At 39.2% G+C, this 13292-nt stretch overlaps 1 protein-coding gene across 29 annotated transcripts in view; it reads left to right on the top strand.

Moving 5' to 3' along the window:
- PHF21A (PHD finger protein 21A) overlaps positions 1 to 13292 on the top strand; it is a 194522-nt gene that overhangs the window by 136291 nt on the left and 44939 nt on the right. For 20 of the 29 annotated variants that reach the window (XM_073808829.1, XM_073808823.1, XM_033860531.2 and 17 more), the window contains 3 exons: positions 2553 to 2753; positions 8982 to 9233; positions 10494 to 10583. In XM_073808829.1, coding sequence (XP_073664930.1) covers positions 2553 to 2753; positions 8982 to 9233; positions 10494 to 10583 — 543 coding nt within the window. Of the gene's footprint in view, positions 1 to 2552; positions 2754 to 2840; positions 2999 to 8981; positions 9234 to 10493; positions 10584 to 13292 lie in introns of those variants that run through there. The other 9 variants (XM_073808832.1, XM_073808825.1, XM_073808827.1 and 6 more) reach the window with 5 other exon arrangements.

Raw genomic sequence — 13292 nt, 5'->3', positions numbered from 1 at the left:
TGTTCTTTCCCCTACTGTTCCCTTCTGTTGTACAAAACACTGGGAGTGGGTTCCAAGCTTTGTCTCTTGCTTCTAGTTTAACCCGGTTAGGCAGTAAGTAGGAGAGCACACTGTATTTCCTAAAAACAGCTATAGAGGAGAAAAACACCCTTTCCTTTTGTGCCTGGTATAGTAATTATTTAGTTTCCTGTGCTGTTTTGTTTTTTCTTTTAATTTTATTTATTTATTTATGGCTGTGTTGGCTCTTCGTTTCTGTGCCAGGGCTTTCTCTTGTTGCGGCTAGTGGGGGCCACTCCTCATTGCGCTGCGCGCGCCTCTCACTATTGCGGCCTCTCTCGTTGCGGAGCACAGGCTCCAGACGCGCAGGCTCAGTAGTTGTGGCTCACGGGGCTAGTTGCTCCACAGCATGGTGGGATCTTCCCAGACCAGGGCTCGAACCCGTGTCCCCTGCATTGGCAGGCAGATTCTCAACCACTGCGCCACCAGGGAAGCCCTCCTGTGCTGTTTCTATTCAAAGTTTATTTTTTGGCAGGTGTCACATTTGTGTTTGTATTATTTCCTCCTGGTTTCTCTCCTCCCCCTGATTTGAGCTGGGGGGGTTTGTTTTTGTTTTGGTAAAGGGACTAAGAATGATGCTGTACTTTAGCTAGTTTGTTAATATGTTTGATTAATGCTGATTAATATGTTGGGGAGGGGGACTGAAAGCAACTCTAAATAATTACTTAATTGTTAAATGTCTTATTGTTCTGGCAGTCACCAAGCAATAAAGTCTACATGTGGTACTCAGGATTATCCATGCCACCGCTACTGTTACTTCCCCTTCTCTTAAACTGTATCTATTCAATTACCTGAGTTTTACACTTGAGAAATAGGGTTTTGAAGACTTGAAAGTTATTTTTTAAGAATTTTTTTATTAATTTGTATTTTTAGTATTCTGCAGATGGTTTCTGGAAAGACTTTGGACTCTACATCTTTTCTTTTTAATATTTAACTGCTCAAAGAGGTGGTGCTAGCAGAGTACAAAGTATAGCAGACCTGCCCCCGCCCTCGCCCCGCCAAATTGGCCTTTATGTGATATTTTCATTGCCTAAAAAGAATCAGTAATAAAAATATTAAAATTTTTCTCAAGACTGTATTTTGTATTGACTTAAAGTTTTTAAAAATCCATTTTGTAAATGTTTTAATGTTCCAATATGTCAAGGAAGTAACCTGCAGGTTTGGATTCTTTAGAGAGTGTGTGTAGTGAAGTTGGTTAGAATCATAGGCAGGAATGTGAAATCAACCCGGCCCTTATGGTTTCACTTAACCCCTTATTTAAAGATCTTCATTTACTTCTTCTCTATTTAAATCTATATGAGAAGACAGTAATCTATTTTTGTCAGAAGTAACAAACCTCAGCTGGTGAACTCACTTGAAAGTGTAGGCGAGGAGTGCTGCTTATACTTGCTTCCAGCCATTAGGGCAGGAGCGTCAGAACCCAGGTCTGACCCCAAATGGTTATTATATTTTCTCTGAGCCATTTGCTGATCTTTGGTTCCATCACTTCACACATCATGTGAAGAGAATGAGAACATTTACTTAGCCACCGTAGTTCTAGGTGCAGAGTTTAGTTGTGAACAAAATAAACCCATAGCCGCGTGGAGCTTTACCTTTTGTTGAAATGTATTATTATAGTAATGAAGGTTTCCAAATGCACCATTTTCTTGGATTTCAACAAGGACAGAAAATTCAAAAAACCTTAATTAAAAATTTTCATCCCGTATAGCTAAAACACTACTCTGCCTAAGCAAATGTATGTGTTTTCACAGATCCTGTCCCAGCAAAGCAGTGCTCATGAGTTACATGTTTCAGTTATTTACAATGTCTGTTGTGTATATTGCATAGTGCTGGGATCAAGGTTTCTTTGTTTAAAAGTCTGTTTAATGTTTGAAACTGCCATTAGATACATGATGTTTGTTTGATTAACAAAAATTACTGTAGCATAACTGGTATGTATGTTATCAGAGGCAAAAAAAAATAAATAAATGACCAAGTGTGTGCCACTCATAGTTCCGAGTACTTTACGTGAGGCAGTTTGGTACTCGTAAGAATCCTAAGGATATTATTAATCACCTCAGCTTTACAGAACAGGAAATTGAGGCACAGATAGGTTAAGTGGCTTGACCAACATCATATAACTGGTAAGTAGCAAAACTGAAATTTGAATTGAGGCAGTATGTTTGCAGAGTTGTGTTTTCACTGCTACGTTATACTGCCCTTCCAGCCCAGCACACTAAATAATAATAGTCAAGGAGTCTCAGCTCTGCTATGCGACCTCCATTAGCTTTTCTTCTCATCTGTGCCTCTGTTTCCCTTTATAGATTGATATAAAACGTTACTTATGCCATGGGTTTCTCCTCAGTTGTCTAATCTGTAAATTTTAGAGGTAACAAGATCTAGAATCAGCTAGTTACAGAAAAGATGTCAGAGGCATATAATTGCTGCCAATTTCTATATAGCTGAGATAGAACAATATTCTCATAGATTTTATTCTTTTTTGTCCTCCTTTGTAGAAAAGAGTAGTTGAACAGCTTCGGAAGAACCTGATAGTAAAGCAAGAACAACCAGACAAGTTCCAAATACAGCCATTGCCACAATCTGAAAACAAACTACAAACAGCACAGCAGCAACCACTACAGCAGCTACAGCAGCAACAGCAGTACCACCACCACGCCCAGTCGGCTGCATCCTCTCCCAGCCTGACTGCTTCACAGGTACAAGTGTGGATGGAGCACCTCGGGCTTCGTGCTGTAGGCTGATTTGCTATGGGTCATGGAGAACTAGGTCCTGTTTCAGACTATGTTAACAACCTCAACCAGCACTAAACAAAGGTTATTTTGGTTACTTTTTTATACTGTACTGGGATGATAATCACTTGAAATTCATTGCCTGAAGGAAATGACATTACCAAGGAGTAAAAGTTAAACTGATTTCCCATCTGTCCAAAGAAGGAGAAAAGGTAATCAGTGACAACGAAAAATCACTTCTCTTTATTAGAACAGAATTAAAGTCTTCTTTTGAACTTCTGGAAGTATTTGTTTGTACTTGTTCTAAAAGTCTTTGTGACTTGACCCTCAGGAATTTGTTTTTCTGGAATTCTTAGCAATTTTAGATGTGGAGATATTCCAGGATCAATACCCATGGAACCAGGTAGAAAGAGGCATTTAGAAGGTGGTGTATTTCATAGAAATGAAATATTCATTTCCAAGTCCAGTTCGTCTCATATGAGAATATGTATCTGTTCTCACATAGTAAAGGAAATCTGAAATGGAAGCTACAGGTCAAAAATAGCACTAAGGGGTGGGAAGCCTAATAATATGCTAACTGGTGTAGCTGTGCAAATGATTTTACTGAAAAGGGCATTTGCACTACCATATAATGTAAGGATATTGAGGCAATCAAGACACACAAAAAGGACATATTTGGGAATGTTTCTATTAAGAAAAGTATTCAAGCTTGATCTCCACATACTTATATGTAGTGTGGGCATACCTTTTAAAGTGGGACACTTGAGCAGTGGTTCTTGATCTTTGGAGGTCCCAGACTCCTTTAAGACTCTGTTGAAAGCCATGGATTCCCTCCCTGGAAAAATACACTCACACCTAATACAGTCATTTTTGCACATGGTTTTAAAGACTTTGGGATCTTCTGAAACCTAAGCATGGACACCTCTCACCCACCAACACCATCTTCACTGTATCTATATGTAGAGAAAAAGATTTTAGTTTACTTGGTTAGTCACCACTTATGGACATTGGGCTGGTTCGTATACAATATTTTGCAAATGAAAAATACATTACTTACAAAAATACTGAAGATTACTAAAGATAGTTAACAGTTAATAGAGGTTACCATATACTGGCATTCTCCTAAGCACTTTACATGTATAACATACGCAGTCCTCACCCCATCCCTACTAAGGACAGTATTATTATTATCTCTGTTTTTTAGAAAAGAAAACTAAGGCACAGAAAAATTAAGTAATTACCTAAAATCATATATCTATTATATGGTGGAGCCAAGATTTGAACCCAGATGTTCTGGTTAAAAATTCTGCCCATTCGCTACTGTAGGCTGCCATACAATACCAAAAAAAGAAATGCCAACATTATATAAAATGCCAAAGAAGGAAAATGAAGAATCCTGTTGTAGCTAGAGTGGCCTATATCATTTTTACCCTAACCTCCAAGGCTATTTGGAAATTAGGCATTCAAACTGACTTTAAAACCCCCCTGACCAGCATTTATATTTCTTCTAAAAGATTGCCTATCAGTTTACTTTTTTTGGAGTTTTAAACAGAGTTGGATTGGTGGTTCTCTTCTCAAAGTACAATTTGATCAGAAAGTGTTTACATGGAAGGAGTGTGGTAGAATTCATTGTTTCCTGGTACTAGGAATTTTCTCTCCTAACCCATGGAAACTTTCTGTTCAAGTACCATTCCATATCACACAAATCAGAGAAAATACTTATATAATACTTACAATAGCTATTTCCTTCCCTGGTAATCTGAGTTCTGTGCTGCTTTGGGATGGTAATAGTAAGGGACCTAGGGCTATCCCCAAAACAGTGTTATGTGGCATCCCTCCATCTGGTAGCCCACCTGATATATTTAATTGATTTAGCTAAGCTTGTTTTATATTATTTTGTTTTGTTTAATGTTAAAAGCCATAAGATCTCTAGGTTATTGGGTTTTGTTTTTATAGTAAACTGTCAATCATTATTTATCACATGCTCCTTATACGAGAGCTTCTGGTATACAAAGAGGTAGTAATGGTCCCTGCCTAGAATCTGGTAAACTATGATAATTATTTTCATTCATTATGTAAATGTTTATTGAGTCTCTACTATATGCAAGCTTTCTGCTAGGCAATGTCTTGTAAATAAGACAGAATTTCTGTCTTCAAGAACTTAACAGATTTAGAGGAGGGGAAGATGTAAACAGCTAACAAAGAAGAATAAAATGAAAGCACCTGTGAAAATACCAGAGGACAGTAATATTGACTAGAGGGATCAGAGAGTGCTTCATAAAGGAGGTGGCTTTTGATCAGGGCCTTGACAGATAAGTGAGATTTCAGTGATGGAGCACAGGGGGAAGAGCATCAAGGTGTAGAGAACAATGTGAACAGAAGTATGGACTCAAAAAAGTAAATGCGTGTCTTGGAAATAGCAAGTAGGCTGATGTGGCTGGAGCGTGGATTCCAGGAAATGGTGGAGAGGGACATAAAACCAGAAGGTAGGAAGAGGCTAGCTTGTGGAAGCCCTCCAATATGTGGCAGAACTTTTGGGGGTTTTGGCAGTCTTAGGGAGTCATTAAAGATTCATGAGGTCAAGGACAAATGGGAAGTTTAATACATGGCATATACTAAATTTCTAAGTCCAGAAAGGATTGACTATTAATTTAGCAATCGGCATGGGCAGGGAGGAAGTGCTAGGATGAGAAAGTGTTTTATTCTAAGTCAGGTGATTAGCATGTACCAAGTCATGGGGCAGTGGGAGGATCAGTCCCCTTTCCTTAGCTAACTCCAGCTTATGTATGTATGTATATTTTGAAATTTTTCCAAACTACAGAAAAAAAATGAAAGAATAGTTGAACACAGGCGTACACTTCAACTTAAATTCACAACTCTGTCATTTTAAATGAGTACAAATGTAAAGAAGCATGCAGTTAATAAAACCAAACAGAAAATAACCCCTCATAGACAGAAGGAGGAGGGGTTCTATTGATAGTTGTCCGAGTGTACAACAGTTACCTTCCATTCAAAATTAAACAAATAGGGATTTCCCTGGTGGCACAGTGGTAAAGAATCCGCCTGCCAATGGGGCACGGGTTTGAGCCCTGGTCCAGGAAGATCCCACATGCCGCGGAGCAACTAAGCCTGTGTGCCACAGCTACTGAGCCTGTGCTCTAGAGTCCTCGAGCCACAACTACTGAGTCCGTGTGCCACAACTTCTGAAGCCCATGTGCCTAGAGCTCTGCAACAAGAGAACCCACTGCAGTGAGAAGCCCGCACACTGCAACAAAGAGTAGCCCCCCGCTCGGTGCAACTAGAGAAAGCCTGCATGCAGCAACGAAGACCCAATAAATAAATAAAATAAATAAAATTTTTAAAAAATTAAACAAATAGTCTAAAATAGGTGTGGAAGTTAATTAGAGCCCATAGTAATAATCCCTCTAAGTTCTGATTTGTACGTTGGAGTTTATCTTTTTTAAATCGATACCTCAGCTTTGCAGGTAAAAAAAAAAAAAAACTTAGCAAAAAAATAAAAGGATTTTGCTGTTAGTGCTTCTTGCCATGTATTTTCTGCATTAACTTCTAGTTCATGCAGTTTGGGTTTTGTTCATAAAGAACCCCTTCATGAAACGGGGGAAACTGCTGTCATCTTTTGAAGGTGATCATACTTGGATAGCATCAACCAGCCAAGGACTAATCGCAGCTTCCATAAAAATCATTTTTTTTTTTTTCTGGGCACCTTTCCTCACTGTCTTCTCTTCCTCCTGCCAGAACAATTCAGAGGTTTTCATTAGGTTTGGATATCAAAATTCTAGATTCTCTCTGTCATCTAAACTCAGAACTCCAGGAGTTTGATTTATGTTCCCTAGTACTTAACAGTAGAATAAGCACCAGACCAGGAGTGAAGATCTAAGCAGTACCTGTGTCAATACCTGGTGTCAGTAAATGGTTTGCAAATAAATGTAGTCTTCAAAAGCTTTTCATCAGTGCATATAGTACTAGGTCTTGTGCCTCTGTATGCAAAGAGAGTTATGTAGATGCTAGAATTTCACATGGAGTGAAATTAGCTACAACCAAATATTTATAAAGTAGAATAAAAATGCTAACCTAACATATGAACAGACTTGTTAGAATTCAGTGCTTTTTAGTGTTGCAGGTAATGCTAAGTATATAAATCAGGTGAGTTTGAGGTTTTACTCACTTTTTAAGAAAAATTATTCAAAAGATTGTTAATGACTTACCTGATCAAGGATGTTTTAAACAAAAGTATATTGACCCTCTTTTAAAGTAGAACCAACACGCATGACTGTTTTTAAAATCCATGTCAGTGAGTTCTGCTGACTAGAGCTTTTCTTCCATAACCTGTATTGGCACCAGGATTGAATGCCATCTGGTGTGACTTGCTCACCACTTCAAAAAGTTCTTTGTATTTGAATGTTTTAAATTGATGGAGAGAGCTAATATCACACTGGGTTAAAAACACATATTAAAAATAGCAGGTAATACAGAGTCAGTCCCGCTGCTACACTACTGTAACATTTCTGATGATAAATAGCACTTAGCTTTTATTTGGTTTTCATCACTGATAGGCAGGATGACCTGCTACCTCTCAAAATAAATAATTATCCGTGTTCCCCCTTTTACTCCCATTTCACACTTGAGAGGACAGTGGCAAGGAGAATGAGCCATTCTGTATTGTTGACTTAGAGAAGAGGAACATATTTGGGTGATTTTAATTGCAGGCATCAATAAGGATTGCTCATTAGGCTGTGATGGGATAGACAGGGCCAGATTATTACATTGTTTAGGTTAAAAGAAAAAAAAGTTGTTAAAATATTAGATAATACATGCATGTATGTGTTTAAGGCAGAAAAATTACTTAGAACCAAACAATACACAAGGGCTTGCATAGACACTGAAATAGAAATTCACAAAGGAATTTGTTCAGATCTGTTTCAGGGAGAGTGGGGTCCTTTTCCCTGGTCGAGGGCAGTGCTGTCCAATAGAACTTTCTGTAGTGTTTCTGTGGTGTTGGAAAGCTCCACTGTCCGGTTTGGTAGCCACTAGCCATGTGTGGCTGTAAACATGTGAAATGTGGCTAGTGTGACTGATGTTTTAATTTTTATTTTGTTTTCATTAAATTTGAATACCTGCATGAGGCTATTAGCTACCAAACTGAACAGTGCAAGTAAGAAGAAAAAGGTGAAATAATATCAAAATCAGAACCAACAAGTTAGACCAGGTATATTTTCACGTTTCTGAAACATCTCTATCTTGAGTGACTAGTAGCATTCGATAGGTGTGTATGCCATGAAATCAGGTTGTTTATATTTTCTTGTTTTGTAGCTGGCTCCTTTAATTACTCTAATAGAAAGTCTAGAAAAATACAGCTTCAAAGCTGCAGTAGCTCTTGCGGAGCATCAGTCAAGTCCTCTCACCTCAGTTCAGACTCTGATCTGTAAGACTTTCTGAAGCTCAAGTGTTTGTTTCCACCTTGTCGCCCTTTTCTGGATCTTTCCTCACTTCTGCAGCAGTCCTGCAGAGCAAAGATTGTAGATTGTGATTCATATCCCTTTGGTATCAAGAGCTGATATTTACTATACTAGTTGATTAATAGGTTTCATTATCTAGAGTTTGGGATTTACAGCCTTTGAGGCAACAATTGTACTAATTCTTATGTGAGTTGCCCTTCCTCTTCTCCAGGGTGGCACTCAAAAGAATTAAAAGACCCTGTCGTTTTATCCCAGCCTTTGTGTCACAGGAGGCAGATATCCAGAATTATATGATAGCTTTCTTCATATTGATGAGGTTGTAGCAATTAATGATAGAGATGGTGTGTACCTCATTGATTTGCAACTTCTACAAAATTTAAATTAATTGAGAGCAAGCAAAGAATTAGAAAAATCAGAAGAAATAGGTATACTCATATTCTGTATCTGTAAACCCACCCCTTCCTTGTTGAGAACCCTGTGCCCATATTAGTCTGCAGTTATTACTATGAACTTAAAGCTAAATTTGAGAACTCTGGCAAACTAGAGATTGCCTTTTCGTACAGTAAGAACTGTGCTTTATGTACACAAAAGAAATGTTGTTACACCAAGAAACTTGACTGATGATGAGAATCATTGCTTTGTTTTCTTCTGGAGGCTAGCATTTTGTTTAGTGGGATGACACTTCAGCGTCCTAATGTCTGTTCTCCATGTCTCCTAGAAGACTGTAACTACAGCTTCTATGATTACCACAAAGACACTACCTCTCGTCTTGAAAGCAGCAACTGCGACCATGCCTGCCTCTGTTGTGGGCCAGAGACCTACCATTGCTATGGTGACCGCCATCAACAGTCAGAAGGCTGTGCTCAGCACTGATGTGCAGAACACACCAGTCAACCTCCAGACGTCTAGTAAGGTCACTGGGCCTGGGGCAGAGGCTGTCCAAATTGTGGCAAAAAACACAGTCACTCTGGTAAGCCAGCAGCTGCTACTCATGTGTGCCCACATGCGAGGGTTCAGGATATGCATTTGTAGAGTATATCCATTTTATGCTCCTGCTGGATTTTTCAGTCTCCATCACTCTTCTACCATACCAGATTCCCCTTCGGGGCTGACAAGGGAATTTGGCATTCCTGCTATCTATTTAAATAACTATAGAGGTGTTCTTACACCAAGGATCAAAACTCTTTGAGGTATTATCTGAGGCCAAAGGATGACTTGACTTAAGGGGGGAAAATGTCCTTCACAGAGGCATTTACACTGTTTCATGTATCTCTCCCTCTATCCTAACCACACTCCTTCCTGTGAAACTAGAGTGCTTAAACTCTCTGGTGCTATGTTACCAATTTGGAGAAAATGCCGTGAATTTTTTTAGTACACTCTTCCTTGAAATTGCACTCAGGAAGTACTGGAGTTAGTTGGGCACTTAAAAATTTTTCAAGAAACTCACAAATAACAGTGTCCATGTCCAAGGTCCATCAGAAAGAAGATCCCTAGAAGGAAGAAGCACTTGAATAAAAATTGTTCTTGAGATTTCTAGGGTAAAACTGTCTAAAAACTGTTTTCAGAATATACCCAAATTGTAGTTTAAATGTCCGTTCTTAAAATGGAAGCTAAGAGCTCTTAGTGGCTTTCGAATAATGACCAGTGGTGAGTGAAACTAGAGGGCATTAAAGTGAAGCTTTACTACTTACCCAAGAATCTTTAGGGGAGTAACCAAATCACTCAGCCGGACGCTGAGAGTTAGAACATTCTCTATAGGAATAAAGCTGTTCACTGTTACGTAAAGCTCTTATATTAGGAAAAAGCCCATTTGTCCAGGCAGCAAGTTTGATTTTCCTTTGCATCCAGTGTTGACTTTTAAAATACATAAGTGCAGTAAAGCAATTATACCCCAATAAAGATGTTAAAAAAATAAAATAAAGTAAAATAACATAAGTGCAAGAGTTCTTGAACGTCAGAGGAAATTGTGATTGCTGAGCTTGCTGTGTTCTACGTTAGCTGTGTAAGGAAACAGAAATGAGGTCGGTTTACTTTATGGGGTAAAGCCTGCAAGCAGGAGAGTAAACAAGTTTCTTAAGGCAGTGTTAATTCAGATGATTAATTCTACGGTGAAAGCTTATAGAAAATATTGTCTGATTGAGAGAATAGTGATGCTGAAAATACTTTAAGAATACCATCTTTGATATTGAATAATTATTTTCCTCTCTGATTTACTTTTCTCATTTTTTAGCAGGTTCAGGCAACACCTCCTCAGCCCATCAAAGTACCACAGTTTATCCCCCCTCCTAGACTCACTCCACGTCCAAACTTTCTTCCACAGGTGAGTAAATCAGTTGACAAGCCCAGTGATGGGTTAGGTGGGACAAAAATCCTTGTGAGCCCTTTCTAAGCAGCCTGTAATGCACTTGTCAATTCAGCTGTATTCAGATCCTACTTAGCTAAGGATTCTAGCTGCTGATCTCTATACCATGAAGAAGCTTTTTTTTTTTTTTTTTTTTTTTTGGCTGCACTGCACAGCATGTGGGTCTTAGTTCCTTGACTAGGGATCGAACCCATGCCCGCTGCAGTGGAAGCTCTGAGTCTTAATCACTGGACCACCAGGGAGGTCCCACAAAAGAAGCTTTATTTGTTTTTAATTGGAGTATAGTTGCTTTACAGTATTGTGTTAGTTTCTGCTGTACAGCAAAGTGAATCAGCTATATACAGCTGTATACGTATATCCCCTCCTTTTTGAATTTCCTTCCCATTTAGGTCACCACAGAGCATTGAGTAGAATTCCCTATGCTATACAGTAGGTTCTCATTTGCTATCTGTTTTATATTTAGTAGTGTGTATATGTCAATCTCAATCTCCCAGTTCATCCCACCCCCAACCCTTTCCCCCCTTGGTTCTCTACATCTGTGTGAGAAGAAGCTTGTTTTATCATCAGGGTTTCTTAACAATGATGAAAGGCTGTAGCAGAGGGATGTAAGGAAAGGGAAATTTTCCTAAATTTAAAATAATTAAGATAGCACCATTTTAAACCTTATAATGTTGACTTACTGGAAGAATTTAGCCAGAACTGCCTGCCAGTGGGGAAGGAACGCAGTTACCACTTCTTCCCCACAACCTCCCACCCCACTCGCTGTATGCCAGGGAGAGTAGGAAAGGAGACAATAGTGACACTAACTGGTAGGAAGCGTTCGGTTCTACTCTGGAAAGTGATTACATAGAGCATCATTCTTAAACACAAAGTCTTGATGATAAAGATTCAGACTAGGAAGCTGCACAGGGAACTTTCTACCTAGACCCAAGCAACTCTACCCATATTCTCATGAGAGTATTCTTCCAGCAATTGGCTGAACTCACCATTCTTATGGCAGAATGTCATGATTGTCCCAGTCTGGACCTTGAGAGGAGTTGACTTGCCTGGTAGAAAGATTGGGTGTTCCTGTCTGAAGCCTCAGCTTTCAGGCAAAGAGAGAAGGGAAAGGATGTGTGTGGTCAGTGGCCATAAGTGATTTCTGAATTGCCTCTGGGGAGGGGATGGGCAATGCTAACATAAGACTATTTCAATCGTCTATCAGATAAATTCTTAATGAATACCTTAGGTATCAAAAGAGCACTAAGAACTATGGATATGAAGTTTTCAAGATAGTTCTCAGCCTCATAGAGCTTCAGACACATGTACAGGCAATTACTGTGTCCATTATGGGAAGTACAGGGTAGTCTGAGAATCCATGGGAAGGACAGCCAACTCATTCTTAGAATATTACAGAAAGTTTCCTTGAAGAGTTGACATTCCATCTTAGACCTAAAATCCTAGTGAAGTTAGCTTGAGAAAGTTTTGGGGGAAGAAGAAAAATGTCCCAGGCAGAGAGAAGAGCCTATATGCAAGTCCACAATGCAGAGAGACATGTCGGCTTAAGGAACCAAAGGAAATTTGGTGTGGCTGAGCACAGTGGGCCATGTGGCTGACTCAGGCTAGAGTAAGGGGAGGCTGGAGAAGCCCATAGGCCAAAGCCTTTGGAACCTTGTAGGCTATATAGGAATTAGGGCCTTACCTAGGAACAGTGGGGCTCCATTAAATTACTTTCAAACAGGTACTTGACATGATCAGATTTTTGTTTTAGAAAATTCCCTCTTAGCACTGTGTGGAGAATAGATTGGAGATTGTCAAGAATGTGGCAGGAAAAACAGGACATTGTCAGCAATAACAATAGCTAATATTTAGAGAATCTTGCTAATGTGCCACTTACTGCACTAGGCACTGTACATGGGTTATCTATTTTAATCCTCACAACAACTCTTTGAAAGTAGGTATTCAGGTAAGAATCTAAGAATAAGAATCTAAGGCTTAGTCTTTGTTTTTCAAACGGTGGGGCATGACCCATTAGTAGGCTGTGAAATCAATTTAGTGGATTGTAACCAGAGTTTTTAAGTAAAATGAACAAGACAATAGGAAATGTTAGAGTATGTAGCACATAAGTATTTTTTCATGAAGTTTTTATGTTAGAGAGGTAAAGATAAATATCTATGTACGCCTATTGGTTACAGCGTGAAACATATTTCCTGTTGTGTATCCACAGCACACACTATAGGGTTGTCTTAGATGCAGCTAAGTATTCAGACTCACAAGACTATCAGAGGCCACACTTGGCACCAGTCTACTTGGAATGATATAGGACAGAAACCAGAGCTTGCCAGCAAGACAGCTTCTTCAGTAGGAATCCCTATAGCAGTCCATATAATAGTCTCTACGGCAGTCCAGGGACTGCTCAGGTACAGGGAAGTGAGATCTTTATCAGGTCAGTGGGAGAGCCACCCTAGCACAGAAATCTTATGCCTTACAGGAGCCTAATATATCTTATAACAATTCTATAGGCATGGCTTTCAAGGTCCCCGCAGCGGACAGGCACAGTTACAAGAGTCACCCCATTTCAGGAAGCCCAAAGCAGGGTGTCTCATCGTCGTTTTTTTCTTTTAAACAACTTAAAAATGTTTATTTTTAATAACGTATTTCCATCTCTGCTTTTTGCAAGTAATGGAA

This window comes from Tursiops truncatus, chromosome 8, assembly GCF_011762595.2.
Source record: "Tursiops truncatus isolate mTurTru1 chromosome 8, mTurTru1.mat.Y, whole genome shotgun sequence".
Taxonomy (NCBI): domain Eukaryota; kingdom Metazoa; phylum Chordata; class Mammalia; order Artiodactyla; family Delphinidae; genus Tursiops; species Tursiops truncatus.
Note: the sequence above shows the minus strand (reverse complement) of the source record. Positions and strands in the feature narration are given on the sequence as shown.